A 14,782-nucleotide genomic window follows, 5' to 3' on the forward strand; every position below is an offset into this window, starting at 1 on the left:
TATTTCATAACTTTCAGCAGCCGTACAAATCCCTTACCTTTGAGGGGCTATTTTAATGTTTCAATAAGTAGGACAGGGTGCTGGAAGTCCATAAGGATAGTGTCAGTTGCCTAGAGTTCTTCCTCCTGGTGACTGTCATCCTTGTCTTAGATACTGTAGAGTTCTCATTTCCTTTAGAGATTATGTGGTCTGAGCTCAGTAAATGTCTTCCAACATCCACCCTAGAACCCAGAGCCCTTTTCAGTCTAGCACCTGAGAACTGCTGTCCACCCCTGCAGTCTGATGCAAATGAAATATTTAACTTCATTCGGGAAGCAGAACCATCAGTTGCTGGTCAGTGGACTGCATGCCTGCAGACTGCGAAACCCTGAATCGATGAGGTTAAACAGAACTGAGTTTTCATGGTTTTAATCAAATAAGGAGACTGGTGGCTTAGCATAAATCATAAGTACTGCTGTTATCATTACTTTCAGCCCCAGGTACCTCTCTGCCTACATAATGGACACTCCAGCAGGCCCTGCTGGCTTGTCTCTCAAGGGCTGGCTCTTAGTTCTTTCACACCTCTCCATCTAGAAGATATTATTATAACCTTTGTATATAAAAGTGAAGGCCAAGCAGCCAATTTATAAAATCAGTTATCATGAAAGCCTTTCTCATTTTTTAGGTGGAAATGTTTCCTCAAAGACTGAGGAAAACTGGCTGTAATGGCTTTTGTCTACAGCTGGTTTCTGATCAGCAAAGAAACAAGAAAATGAAACAAATCCATGCAGAGTCCTGGTGACAGCATCCTTTCTCAAACCTTGCCATTCAAATTTCCACCATAGAAAAGAAATCTGAGAAGCCCAGTGCATCTATTTTAATAAGAGTCTAGGAGTCATAGCTAAACACTGAACTGAACTCCTGGAACCCAGTTTCAGAGAGGGAGGAGTGATGAGCAGAGGAGGGGTCAAGACCAGGCTGGTGAAACCCACAGAAACAGCTGACCTGAACAAGGGGGTGCTCGTGGACTCCAGACTGATGGCTGAGAGGCCAGTATGGGACTGATCCAGACCCCCTGAACGTGGATGTTAGTGAGGAGGCCTTGGCAATCTATGGGACTTCGGGTAGTAGATCAGTATTTATCCCTGGAGTACAAATGGACTTTGAGAGCCTATTCCACATAGAGGGATGCTCTCTCAGCCTAGACACATGGGGGAAGGCCTAGGCTCTGCCCCAGATGATATGGCAATCTTTGGGGATCCACCATAGAGGGCCTAACCAGGGGAGCGGAGGAGGGATGGGGTAGGGGCGTCGTTGGGGGATGGGGGACGAGAGGTGGGAGAGGGAGCTGGGATTGACATATGAAGCAGGCTTGTTTCTAATTTAAATAAAAATAAATTTTAAAAAAAGAGTCTAGGAGTCAAGGAACAAAGGGTACAAGTTGTTTAAAAACCCTTTGCCCACAGCCAGAAAAGAGGCAAGACTGTTAATGGGTAGTATCATGTCTTCTCAGTTTAGAAGTTTTCCTTTCTTTTTAAAGATAAAACTATTGACTTCTCCCACATTAAAATACACCACAGCTGGGAGATGTAGGTCAGTGATGGAGTATTGCTTAGCATGTGCAGGTCCCTGGGTTTGATCCCAAGTTTTGCAAAAAGAGAAAAATAAAATACAGTAGATGTCAATATATAATAGATGACGACATTTATTGAATACTTATGACTTTCTTGGCATGGTGCTTTATATGTATTGGCTACTGAATTCTTAGCACCAGTTTCCAAGCCCAGATATTTGAGCTCCCTAGAAACACTATAATTTCTACTTCTGCTATTTAGTACAATATTTAAAATATATTATATATATATGTATATATATGTACTTTTAAATATATATAAGCATATATATTCATGCCTGTACATGGGAAATCTATATAAAATATATTTTATGTGTCTACATATAACTTTCTGTAAAAAAATATTTGTATATAACTAGATATGAATATATATTATATATGTAATAAACAATGTTTTATCTTTTAATTTATTAGATTTCTTCATATTTTTATACATGAGTGTTTTGCCTCTATGTATATCTGTGCACCATTTGCATACTTGATGCCCAAAGGGATCAGACGAGAACACTGGATACACTGTAACTGGAGTTACAGGTGGTTGTGAGCCATCACATGGGTGCTTGGAATCAAAGTGGGGTCCTCTGCACGAGCAACCAGTGCTCTGAACTGCAGGGCCAGTGCTCCATCCTTGCCACCACCACCCCTTATTATTTTATTTTAGATGTATGGATGATTTGTGTACATTATGTTTTTGTACTGTGTGTGAGCCTGGTGCCTGTGGAAGCTAGAAGAGGGTGTCAGATTCCCTGGGACTGGAGTTACAGATTCCTGTGAGCCACCATGTTGGTCCTGGGAATTGAACATGGGAGAGAAGTCAATGCTCTTAAACGCTGAGCCATCTCTCCAGCCTAACATACCTATTTTAAAAGAAGGAATCATACAAACACTTGAGTAATAGTAGTGCTTGCTGAAACATTCTAGAATAGAGTAGTTGCTAAAATGGGGGAAGTTCAGAGTTTTTCCAGTTGGATCAGCTAATTCCTGAGCACTGATAGTAGGTTTTTAAACCCTCACCTTCTCTTTCCATAGAAACAGCAGCAGAAAGAAGCCCTCATTGTCTTCTTCAACAGAACAGCAGAAGCTAAAGTCCCCTGTGTCATGTAAGTTATCACCAGTTGTTATCTCTGATGTTTAAAAGCAATGATTATGGCATGAGATAGAAAGAGGGCTCAGTGTGTATAGTGCTTGCCACACAAATATGAGAACCTGAGTTTGGATACCCAGCACTCACATACAAAGCCAGGGGCCATGTCACAGAGCTGTAACCCCAGCTGTAGGGCAAAAAAGATGGACAGATGCTTGCAGCTTGCTGGCCAGCCAGCCTAGCCCAGTCAGTGATCTCCAGGTTCAGTAAGACCTTTAGACTGAGGTCACTAGGGAGACTAAGGAAGATGCCTGATATTGCCCTCCGGCCTCCATACGCACAGGCACAGAGGCTCACATCACTGCAGTTGGAACTTGAGGCAATCCTAACAATGTGCACTTGCCTGGTTTTTTAATTACTTGACATTCATGTGGTGTTGATGGAATAATGGCCCAAGTAATCCATTCACAATGAAAGCAAATTTCAGGTGAGCCAAGTTGTGCCACACTGGCTTTGAGATGGAGATCTGTGTATAAAGAGAGAAAGGAACCTGCTTGGAACCCACCTGTCCCTGAATGGTCTTACATGCTGCTGAGTGACAGATAGGAGGACAGTTCTTTGCCTCATTCCCTATAAACCTAGGTTCTGTGGCTTTCTTCAATTATTAGGCCCACAACCATCCATTTCCCCTAGAATCTGAAGTATAACCATGAAACAAATCCACATTTCTTGGTTGGTTGGTTGGTATTGATTTTGTTTTATTTTGTTTTGTTTTGTTTTCAATTGCAATGCCAGAGCCCTGTACAGAATAGGCAAGCACACTACATAGAAATGCATCACAAGCTTAAGTCCAGGCATCTTGCTACCTCATAAACTTGGGCCATGCCTTGTCTGAATCCTATACAGAATGTGTAGTACTTTATTGTTTCTAAACGACTTTTACCTCAATGTGTTTCACACCTACAGCCTCTTTGTAGAATCTGGCCTTGTTTTTAAAGTGTGGATATTGAGCACATCTCATCTGAGTCTCTAGACCCCTAGTCACAAACATCTAATAAGTAGAAATTAGATTGTAAATCGTAAAAACCCAGTTGCCTCTGCTGCCTGCTTTTCTTCCCCCACTTTTTCTGCTGCTTGTTTTCTTTTAAATGGGCATCTCTCAGTTAACAGATGACAGTGTAGTAGTGGGCAAATGTGTCCATTCTGGTAATGAGAAGAGAAACTTGAAATGAGCAGAGCAGTTAAGCTGTGTCAGATGTGAGGGAAAGTGCCATTGGAAAAAATTGGGGCCAGAGGTTTTTATGTGCTGACCAAGTTGATTTTGTGACCCTGTGGTTTTTCAGAGCTGTGGAAATAAACTTTAACTTATCATGGCAAAATTTATGTCTCTCAGAATAAATTAAATTCTATTAATTCAGTGGTTACAACTTCAAGTCTAATTTGGTACTTTGGTCAGTTGTAATTTTGTTTAAAATAATTCTTAGATGTTTACAGGAAAATCCACGTGCCTTTCCAGACCTGCCAATATCATAGGAAGCTGTTGAGATCTGTCCATCCCAAAGAAGGCATTGTCTACTCTGCCTAGACAAGTCTCTTTCTAGGGATGACTACAGACTGGGTGAGGGCTCTTATGCACCCAAGAAGTAAGCAATACTCATCTGTACAGATCGCCTCTGCCTTTATGACCCAAGGCTGATAGATAAAAATAAGAAGTTAAAACAAAACAAAAAAACCACAATGGGGGCTGGAGAAATGGCCCAGTGATTAAAAGCACCCGTGAGACTCCTCACAGTTGTCTGTAATTCTATTTCCAGGGAATCTGACTCCATCCTCTGGCCTCTGTGGGCTCTACACACACAGTGAACATATATACATGTAGGCACACACTCATACACATTAAATAAACAATTTAAAAAACACACAGTGGATAGAAAAGTAAATGAATGGGAGACCAAGCAAAGCAAGTGGGTTGCTCCCCACCATGCTTCCTCATCTGGGAGAAGACCTCCATTAGCACTGATAGGGCCATGTCATCCGTGGCCTCAGCAGAGGGGCGGTGGAGAGTCCCCCTTAAGTGTCGTCTCTGAATTATCACTTCCAGGGATTTGTGTCAGGAATCCTTTAACCTACTTGAGTTTGTATTGAAAACAACTAACATGAAAGCTGATTATCTTAGTAATGACATGAACCCCGCATGGAAACATCCCAGAGACACACAGAGCTCTTGCTTACAGACAATTCAGGTTGTTTATGTAGGATGGCTAGCATGTATAAAGCTCTTTCTACACATGTCAGAGGATGGTCTTCCTCCTTTTGCTCTGTCCATGACATGGTATGAGTAAAGAGGGGAAAGGTTGGCTCTCAGAAAAGGGAGAGCATGGAAAAGAGGGAGCGGGTACCTTGTAGGTTCTTGAAATCACTTTTTGGTAACTAACTGCAGTTGTATGTTCAATCAACTTTGTTATCATTGTCAAATCCAGTGAATACATCATGGACCTTTTGGAGAGTGGACGAGAGAAGTTTCTAGTGTTTGCACACCATAAGGTAGTTCTGGATGCAGTTGTAAAGGAGCTTGAGAGGAAGGTAAGTCCCTTTTGAAGTTCTTGACTTCTGTTTGTTCTGCACAGCAAAGAACTGAGACCATGGTTTCTAGAAACATTGTGAAGGCCTTTTGAGGAGTTGTCACTTGGGGAACCACAGAATTCCCACCTGTGGCATTCTGACATCTTTCCCTGCAGGATGCAGGAGTCTTGCTTTAAGAGTGTCTCCAGGGACTCTTCCATTCTCTGCTTCCATAAAAACAACTGACCTGCAAGGAAGCGGCAGCGCGTTTATGTGAATGTCCTCCTTATTGTTATCCCGGTGCCTTTATTAATTGCATGTGGCATTGTCAGGCTTTTCAGTACCATTTGATGGATCTTGATAAAGTGAGCAAAAGCTGTCTGGAGAGAGTTCCAGTGGTGTTCACTAAAATGAAACACCCTGCAATCTCACCCCCCTTCCCTTTTGCTTTAGTTTAGGACCATAAATTTCTTTATCTTCCTTCCTTACCTACATTCCACAATGTTTAAGGGATATGGAGTAAAACTCACCACCTGTGAATCTCCCACTCAAGCTGAATAAGGGAAGTTTCACTATATTTACTTCAAGACTTATGGGTTTTTTTGTTTGTTTGTTTTATTTTTAAGATTTGTTTAAAAATGTGTGGGTGCTGATGGAGGTTCAAGGAGTCCCTGGAGCCTGGAGTTACAGGCAGTTATGAGCAGCCCAGTGTGGGAGCTGGGAACTGAACTCTGTTCCTCTGCAAGAGCAGCAACATGGTCTTAACCACTGTGCTATCCCTCCAGCCCCTTGTTTCTAAGTAATAAAATACTTGGGCTCCAACAAGTAATCTGATTTTGTTCCCTCCTCCCCTCCCCAGAGGCCATGTCTTGAATTTTGTGTATGTCTGTATTCATCAGGGCTCTCTGGAGTAACAGAATTTAGAGAATGAGATCTTGATTAAAGGTGTGTCTTACCCCTACTGGGCATTGGTGGCTCACACCTTCAATCCCAGCACTCAGGAGGCAGAGGCAGGCAGATCTCTGTGAGTTTGAGGCCAGCCTGGTCTACAGAGAGAGTTCCAAAGCAATACAGAGAAACCCTGTCTTGAAAAAAACAAAAACAAAAAACCAACCAACCAGCCAAACAAACAAACTGTGTCTTCCTACCTCAAAAATCCAGATTAGAAGTGTGTTTTCCATCTTAAATGATTTAATTAAGAAAAAATTCCCCACAGGTGTGCCCAGCCATTTGGGTTTTAGTTAATACCAGATGTAGTCAAGTTGACAACTAAGAATAGCACCACAATGTCCTTCCCTTCTAAATTTGGTTTCTTTATATTTAAAGACTTTGCATCAGTAGTAGCCCAGTGTAAGTATCTACCATTCCTGTGTTGCTCAGCATTGCTTCTGAGATTTCTCCATATGGTGTGACACGTAGTTAGGTGTGTAGTGCATTCGCTACTGCAGAGCAGTGTCAGACTGCATGGCTCTCCACCTGCTGACGATGCACACTGCGCTTGCTTCCAGATGTGTCTCTGTGTATACAGTGTGTTTGTAAGTGCTTGTGTGTGGCTGAGCATGGTCTTCCACAGCTGTAGGATAGGCTTGTCTTCAATTTAACTGCATATGTTCAAGATAGCTGCTCAGTTTTATGATCCTGCTGAGGAACCCTTGCTGCCCTGTGTTCTCAGGCATACTTCATTCATACTTCATACATACTTCATACATACTCATACATTAGATGCTTATGTTTTTACTTTTGCCAGTCTAGTAAACAAACTCTTGGTTTTGTTCTTGATTCCATCTGCATTCCTCTGACTGACTACCAGGAAAATTTGTCTCCTTCCAGGTGTATAGGAGTCAGTTTGGCTCAATCTGGGAGGATTGTTTGCACTCACTTTGGCCTACTTTTCTGTTGGAATGTCTTTTTCTTTTTGACTGAGAAAATCCTCTCTCTCTCTTTTTTTTGTTTTTGTTTTTGTTTTTGTTTTGTTTTTGTGACAGGGTTTCTCTGTAGCTTTGGAGCCTGTCCTGGAACTAGCTTTGTAGACCAAGATGGCTCAAACTCACAGAGATCTGCCTGTCTGGGATCCAAGTGCTGGGATTAAAGGCATGTGCCACTACCGTCCAGCCTGAGAAAATTCTTTATAAATTCTAGATATTAATCATTTATCAATTATCTTTTTTTTTCATTTTATTAACTTTATTTTGAATAAAAGATTTAACTTTTTAAGCTAGGCATTGGTGGCACACGCCTTTAATCCCAGCACTTGGGAAGCAGAAGCAGGTGGATCTCTGTGAGTTCGAGACCAGCCTGGTCTACAAGAGCTAGTTCCAGGACAGCCTCCAAAGCCACAGAGAAACCCTGTCTCAAAAAAAACAAAACACAAACAAACAAAAAAAAGATTTAACTTTTTATCTTTTTAGTTACATGTCAAGTATCCATGTTTGGTTGGGGGGGGGTGTTGTTAGGTTTTTTTTGTTTGTTTTTGTTTTTTTGAGAAAGGGTTTCTCTGTGTAGCCCTGACTGTTTTGGAACTCGCTCTGTAAACCAGGCTGACCTCAAACTCACAGAGATCCACCTGCCTCCCTAGTTCGGGATCAAAAGCATATACCTCCACTGCTTGGCTATGACTAATGCTTTTTGTGTGTGTGACTAGCTTAAGAGATTTTTCACTAAATAAGGCTATCAATGTTTATCTCTTGACGTTTTTAATCTGGAAGTTGTAGAAGTATATCTTGAACCCTCTTGGGTTTGGTCCTTGCATATAAAACTGTTCAGGAGCAGGCTGAATGTAATCTCTGAAGGAGCCTCTTAGGTTTTCAGGAAACTCAAGATAACATAATTGGAAAACCATTAGAATGTATAACAGTTTAGTACAGTACTTAGATTTCAAGTAAGTATACTAAAATAAATTATTTTTAAAAACACACTGGCCAGGGCTGAAGGGCTAGCTCAGCTGTTAAAAGTGCCCTACCCCTGAGCTACTTTCCTAGCCCTAGTCCCCCTTTTCACTTTTTAAAAATTTGTACAGTGTCTCACTAAGTTGACCATACAGGTCTTGACCTTGTGATCCACCTGTCTCAGCCTTCCAAACAGCTGGATTACAGACCTGCACAATTAGGTACAACTCAACTGAATTTTGTTTTTAAAGGGAACCTTAGCTGTTACCCTAAAGAACATCTCAGAAAATAAGCAGAAGTATGGAAGGCAACTCTGAAAAAGTACAGCACTATTGGGAAACTTGACCCTGAACCGTGTTGTGTGTCACAATACAGTATACACAAGTCCTTAACACTGAATCATATAGTCCAACAGTTGGAAAACATATCATCAAGGAATCATTTAGTTTATTCAGTAAATAACCTTTGGGTAGCTGTCTGTGTAATTGAGACAAGAAGAGAAATTAAGTGAATTTTTACTGTACTGTTTACAGTATTAAATTTGTGGGTTTGGATCTTTTCCTTTTGTGTGTGGTCCTGGGATCAAACAGCCTGTCAGCTTGGCTTTCTTTACCCACTGTACCATATAATCAGGAAAACGAAGATACTTCTAAATACAAAATAAAAGGGGATTCGGAAGAAAACCGGTATAAGGGAATATGCTAGGGAGACTAACAGCGTGCTGTATGACATAAAAATGGAAGTTACCTATTGAAGAAGATAAACGATGAAGAACTGATATGGAATCCGTAAGGTTGGGATAACTTTAATAGATAAATGCCAGCCAACAGCAAGCCAGAGCATGCCAAAAGCAGCAAGGCCAGGGAGGCAAGAGAGAGCAAGCCATGTGCCTTGTCTGTCCTTTTAAAGCCTTTCCCCATCACCTTGACATCACCCGTCAGGGCGTGGTCGGGCACACCTGTAGCCACCTCTTAGGAGGCGTGGCTAAGGTGTCTCCCTATAGTTACCTACAAAAACAATGCTGGTTCCTAGTGGAAATGTAAAGGCAACAGCTGTTTAAGAAAATTCAATTCCACCAGTAACTGAGTTTATAAAACAGAGGGTGTATGCTTTCTATTATTTCCTTGAGATAGGCTCTTGCTTTGTATTTTTGTGAGTTTCAGGTCAGCCTGGTCTACAGAGCTAGTTGTAGGACAGCCAAGGCTACACAAAGAAACCCTGTTTCGAAAGAACCAAAGAATCAGTTGGCATCCTGGTGGCAATACTACTCTATGCTTTTACAAAAGGCCACTGCATGGGAAACTCAATCTCATGTATAGAATGTCTGTCTGTATTGTTTCTTATAATGGTGCATGATTATACAGTTGTATGAGTTCAACCTTCGATTTTACAAAAGGGGAGACAACCCTGAAGAGAGAGGGTTGAGTAGGAGAGTGGTTCTATCTGTGGGCCCTGCCTAGAGGATTTGGCTGTGCAGCCCCTGAATACCGTTGGAGCCCACCTTAGTTTCCCCATTGTCTCACAGAAAGTTCAGAACATCCGAATTGATGGCTCCACCCCTTCAGCAGACCGTGAGGATCTGTGCCAGAAGTTCCAGCTGTCCACGGGGCACACAGTGGCAGTGCTCTCCATCACCGCCGCCAATATGGGCCTTACCTTCTCCTCAGCTGATCTGGTGGTGTTTGCTGAACTGTTTTGGAACCCCGGGGTAAGGGATCCTTACTTGACTGGAATCCTCCTGGATGTGCTCAGGGCTGAGAGATACAAGGTCCATAAGCAAGACATGTTCTTGGGGCTGGGGAGATAGTCAGTGGTTAAGAACACTAGGTGCTCTTCCAGAGGACCCGGGTTCAATTCCTAGCACCCACATGATGACTCACAACCATCTGTAACTCCAATCCCAGGCTGACTGTCCTGGCCTCTGTGAGTACCAGGTACACATGCAGTGTACATACATGCAGGCAGAGCATTCATGCACATACAGATAAAGTTTTTAAAAACTTGATGTGCTCTGTAAGTGTTCTCAAGCACTGGGTCCTGTCTCTGTTCAGTCTCATGTTTGTGTTTGTTGCTGTTTAGTCCTTTCAAGCACTGCAAGTCTTCGAGCCAGTTTTCAGGTCATCACAGCAACCTGTGGGATCATTGACTCTGTCGTACTGATGTGGAAGTCCTAGCAGGAGACTAGAAAAGTCTTAGCCTCCACCTCTCTTGTGAAGGAAGTGGGCACAGAACACATGTATAGCTAACCCTTCAGAGACACTCACCCAGGCCTCCTTTGTTAAATGTCCCTGTGAGCTGTTTGCCAATGGGAGCCTCTGGTAGAATGACAACACCAGGTGTTTGTGCAGTTGCATTGTGTCCTTGATGTGATTGATGACTCAAGGCTGTGATGGCAGATCTAAGACTCATAACATTTCTTGTCTCAGAAAAAAGTTACTTTCCCTCTAATTTTCTGATGTGATGCTTTCACTGCTTTAATGATGGTTAGACTCCAAGATGGAGGCCATTCATAAATCAGTGTCCTGGTTTGAGGTATCATGGAGCTTACTGGCATATGAACACATCCACCCTTAGTCATCACGCAGGACCCCTTTTGGAAGATAACTTTAAATTTTTAGATACATTTTTGTCTCTGATGATTTTGCTTACATGTATGTCAGTATACCACGTGCACATCCGGTACCCTTGGAGGTCAGAGGAGGGCATAGCATCCCCATGGAACTGAGTTGTAGATGGTTGTGATCCCCAGGTCCTCTGTAAGAACATGTGCTCTTAACCACTGAGCCCCCTCTGCAGCCCCTGAAGGATCATTTTCCAGAGATAAGAAATGGAGTGTGCCATGTTTCTGTCATTTGCCCCTCCACACACAGAAACCATGTCCTAAGGTTTGTTTGAGTCCCTCTCAGTTTTTCAAGAGATGGGAAAATGCTTTAGAGAGGAAGCAGTGGGGCTTGATGGGATGGGCTTCCTAAGGCCTTTCTGTAATTGTTTTGTTCCCTGGGCACACAGGTGCTGATCCAGGCTGAGGACCGAGTGCATCGCATTGGACAGACAAGCTCTGTGGGCATTCACTACTTGGTGGCAAAAGGCACAGCAGATGACTACCTTTGGTATGCCTGGGTGGGTGACCTGGATGAGCAGCTGACCTGAGTGACTCAGAGGGTGTGGCTTCTTTGCTCCTTCAGTACTTACACTTTTGCTGAGGCCAATTAGTGATGCTTCCTGCTTCCCATGACCACGTTTAGCCTTCATCACTAGCATTCTTTGGAGACTTGCAGGGTATAGGGAACAACCAGTAAGAATAAAGGGCAGTGACCCTTCCCACTGGTCCAAGAAGGAGAGAAACCTATACTTGTAGATGTTCAGTGTAAGAAACACTCTGTTCCCAGCTAATACTTCTGGCTTATTGGGATGAGGACAGTGTTCTTTCCTCTTTCATGATATGTGATGTGATGGTCACCTCTTTCAAGGCTAGACTTGAAGAAAGTGACTTATTCTGAACCCTGTAGTGCTTCGTGGCAGGGGCCGCTTGTTTATTGGTATGGTATGGAGGATTGAGCATAGGGCTTCACATAGCTAAGCAAGTTCTTTGCTTCTAAGCTTTATCTCCCAATTCTTTTTTATTTTTCATTTTGAAACAGGGTCTCACTAAGTTGCCCAAGTTGGTCTTAAAGTTCTTTTGTTACCCAGGAATGTCTTGAACTTTTGATCCATCAGCCTCGGACTCTCTTTTTTCTTTTTCTTCAAGACAGTGCTTCTGTGTGTAGCTTTGGAGCCTATCCTGGAACTCACTTTGTAGACCAGGCTAGCCTTGAACTCACAGAGATCCACCTGCCTCTGCCTCCTGAGTGCTGCTCAGCCTCCTATTCTTGTGGTGCTGAGATGAGAGGTCTGCACCACCAGGCCTCACAGGTCACATTTCAACCCTTGGAGTTGTGCCTATCATCTAAGTAAATTCCCAGGTTCTTTCTCAACCCCTTTCCCTCTTCCTGATGTGAAGTTCCTCAGTTACCCCGTTAGCGCCCCCTCTCCGTGTCTGCTCAGCCCTACCTTGCAGGCATTATCAGTCTACTCCTCTGTTGGTAAGGGATTGGCCCCTGGGCAGATCCTAACAGCAAACTCACAGTATTATTACAATGAGGCAGGGTTTTTGTCCTAGACATCTTGTGCTAGAGAGAATTTTGAACCTGGTGTTATGAACACAGATTAGACTGTTTCCAGTTGAGACAGGGCAAGTATTTCAGGAAGAACTGAGAGATGCAAAAATATGTGATAGTTACCACATCACAGTCCTGAAAGAATGAAGGGGCCTCATTTAATCAGTCTTTGGGTTCTGGGTAGGTTGTTTTCACTACAGTCCTTTCTCCCCTACAGGCCTCTGATTCAAGAGAAGATTAAAGTTCTGGGGGAAGCTGGGCTTTCTGAAACCAATTTCTCAGAAATGACAGAAGCTACTGATTATCTCTACAAGGTAACACCAGCACATGACTCCTCATCACTATATAAAACAAGGCAGTGAGCTGGCTGCTGAGCTCTTGAGTCCAAACAGGGGAGGTGTCAGTCACTGAGCTGGAAAGGAAGGGTGGCTGGCCCTCTAGTCATTCTGTTCATCTATGTCCGTCCCTTATGAGGAAGCGCTGCTTCTTCAAGCCATGAGAAAAAGGGAAAACTCCTCATAGCAACTGTTAAGTTGTCCCCATAAGTACGATAGCAATACCAGCCATACAGCATGGCCACCACAGAACTGTCCCAGCATAGTGTTATGGCATGTGAAGCCAGCCCATGATAGAAGTCTCCACCTCAACCCACTATTCCATCTGTAGCATCAGCTCTGGTAAAAAGTGTTAGAGATGGGGCTGGAGAGATGGCTCAGTGGTTACGAACATTAGCTGGTCTTCCAGAGGTCCTGAGTTCAAGTCCCAGTAACCACATGGTGGCTCACAACCATCTGTAATGAGATCTGGTGCCCTCTTCTGGTATGCAGGGATACATGAAGACAGAACACTGTACACATAATAAATAAATCTTTGAAAAAACAAAAAAAGTGTTAGAGGCCAGAGAATATCCTCCCAAGACTGATGCACTCTATCAAAGGTGCCAAAGGAGGCTTCTTGGCCCTGCAGATGATGGAGCCATCATGCCTTGCTGGCTTGGTCCTGAAAACCTAACTGGGGTGACCAGGGAATGGAAAAAGGACAGATACACAGACCACATCCAGAAAGTCTGGGTCAGGTGGGCAGTGCTCAGTCCACCAGAAGCAGTACCTACTACAAAACAAGCCAGAACCTTATGGTGGTTATTATATACAGTGTGAGGGGGGTTAGCTAATATGGGTAGGAGGCTTATGTGAGGAGCAGTCCCAGCTTACACTAGCCTGGAGGAGGGAGCCGCAGCTGTTAGGTTTTGCACACACTGGTGTATGTTGTAAATACTTGTACTTACACGTGTTGTTCAGCATTCACACTCAGGCCAGAGAAAGGTTTGCCACCCCTGTAAGCCTCACCCATATGGAGGAGGCTTTGCTGTTTCCATAGGTCCTTGACATAGGACCCTAGCCATGCCCATGTCACCAACACACATTCACCCAGAACTTCATCTGTTCCTTTCCATTCCTCAGCTCTGTCTGAGTGAGATACTGTAGAGCATGTGACTAAAACTTCAAAAGTCTGGGGTTCTGATCACTCATTTATTTTTTAAAACAATCTACCCATGTGTGTGTGTAATTATTGGAATAACTGGCTTTTGAGGTAGGCTCTGTCACCCAGACAGGTCTTGAACTCAAGGTCCTCCTGTCTCAGCATTCTGAGAATTTGTGATTATATAGGCCTGAGATTCCATATTCAATGGACCAATTTTTTAAAAAAAGACTTTATTTATTTTGTATACAGTGTTCTGTGTGCAAATATGCCTGCAGACCTGCAAGCCAGAAGAGGTCATCAGAACCTATTAGGGATGGCTGTGAGCCCCCATGTGATTGCTGGGAATTGAACTCAGGACCTCTGGAAGAACAGGCAGTGCTCTTAACCGCTGAGCCATCTCTCCAGCTCCCTCAATAGACCATATTTTTGAAAGTTGACCATAACTTACGTTTAGACAAAAACAGCAACTAAGGCACCCTTAAAACTGATAAGTATTGGATGTCTGATTATTGGGTACCTCTGCTGATGCAATAAGCCACATCAAACCGAATTAATAAAACCAGATTTCATAAACAGGAGAGCAAAGCACAGCATGCCCGGGTGACCCTTGGAAAGGCTGTAGAGTCACATGGCAGGTCTGGTGACTAGGTCTTGAGCAGCTACAGGAGAGGAGCTGACCTTTGGCAGGCTTTCTGAGGGGTGGGGTCTAGACAAAAACAGCCTTTAAGCTGTGAAAGCACTGGAGGTGATGGTGCTAAGTTAATAATGACCTTTAAAAAAGAGAGAGGCTTTTGTTTGTTTTGTTTTGTTGTGGCAGGGTCTCTCTGTGTAGCCCTAGCTGTCCTGAAACTTGCTCTGTATACCAGGATGGCCTTGAACTTGAAGATCTGCCTGCCTCTGCCTTAAGGTCCTGCACTACCACACCCAACTAAAAAAGGCTACTTCTAAAGATTCTTAGCAAATCTTTTTCTCATCCTGGCTTTTCCCTCAGAAACTTTGA

At 43.2% G+C, this 14,782-nt stretch overlaps 1 protein-coding gene across 2 annotated transcripts in view; it reads left to right on the plus strand.

Moving 5' to 3' along the window:
* Nucleotides 1-14,782, plus strand: part of Smarcal1 (SWI/SNF related, matrix associated, actin dependent regulator of chromatin, subfamily a like 1) — a 44,976-nt gene that overhangs the window by 27,776 nt on the left and 2,418 nt on the right. For both annotated transcript variants that reach the window (XM_027397171.2, XM_027397172.2), the window contains exons 13-17: nucleotides 2,642-2,712; nucleotides 5,177-5,279; nucleotides 9,669-9,851; nucleotides 11,153-11,253; nucleotides 12,518-12,614. In XM_027397171.2, coding sequence (XP_027252972.1) covers nucleotides 2,642-2,712; nucleotides 5,177-5,279; nucleotides 9,669-9,851; nucleotides 11,153-11,253; nucleotides 12,518-12,614 — 555 coding nt within the window. The remainder of the gene's footprint in view (nucleotides 1-2,641; nucleotides 2,713-5,176; nucleotides 5,280-9,668; nucleotides 9,852-11,152; nucleotides 11,254-12,517; nucleotides 12,615-14,782) is intronic.

The sequence above is a fragment of the Cricetulus griseus genome, chromosome 2 (genome assembly GCF_003668045.3).
Source record: "Cricetulus griseus strain 17A/GY chromosome 2, alternate assembly CriGri-PICRH-1.0, whole genome shotgun sequence".
NCBI lineage: Eukaryota > Metazoa > Chordata > Mammalia > Rodentia > Cricetidae > Cricetulus > Cricetulus griseus.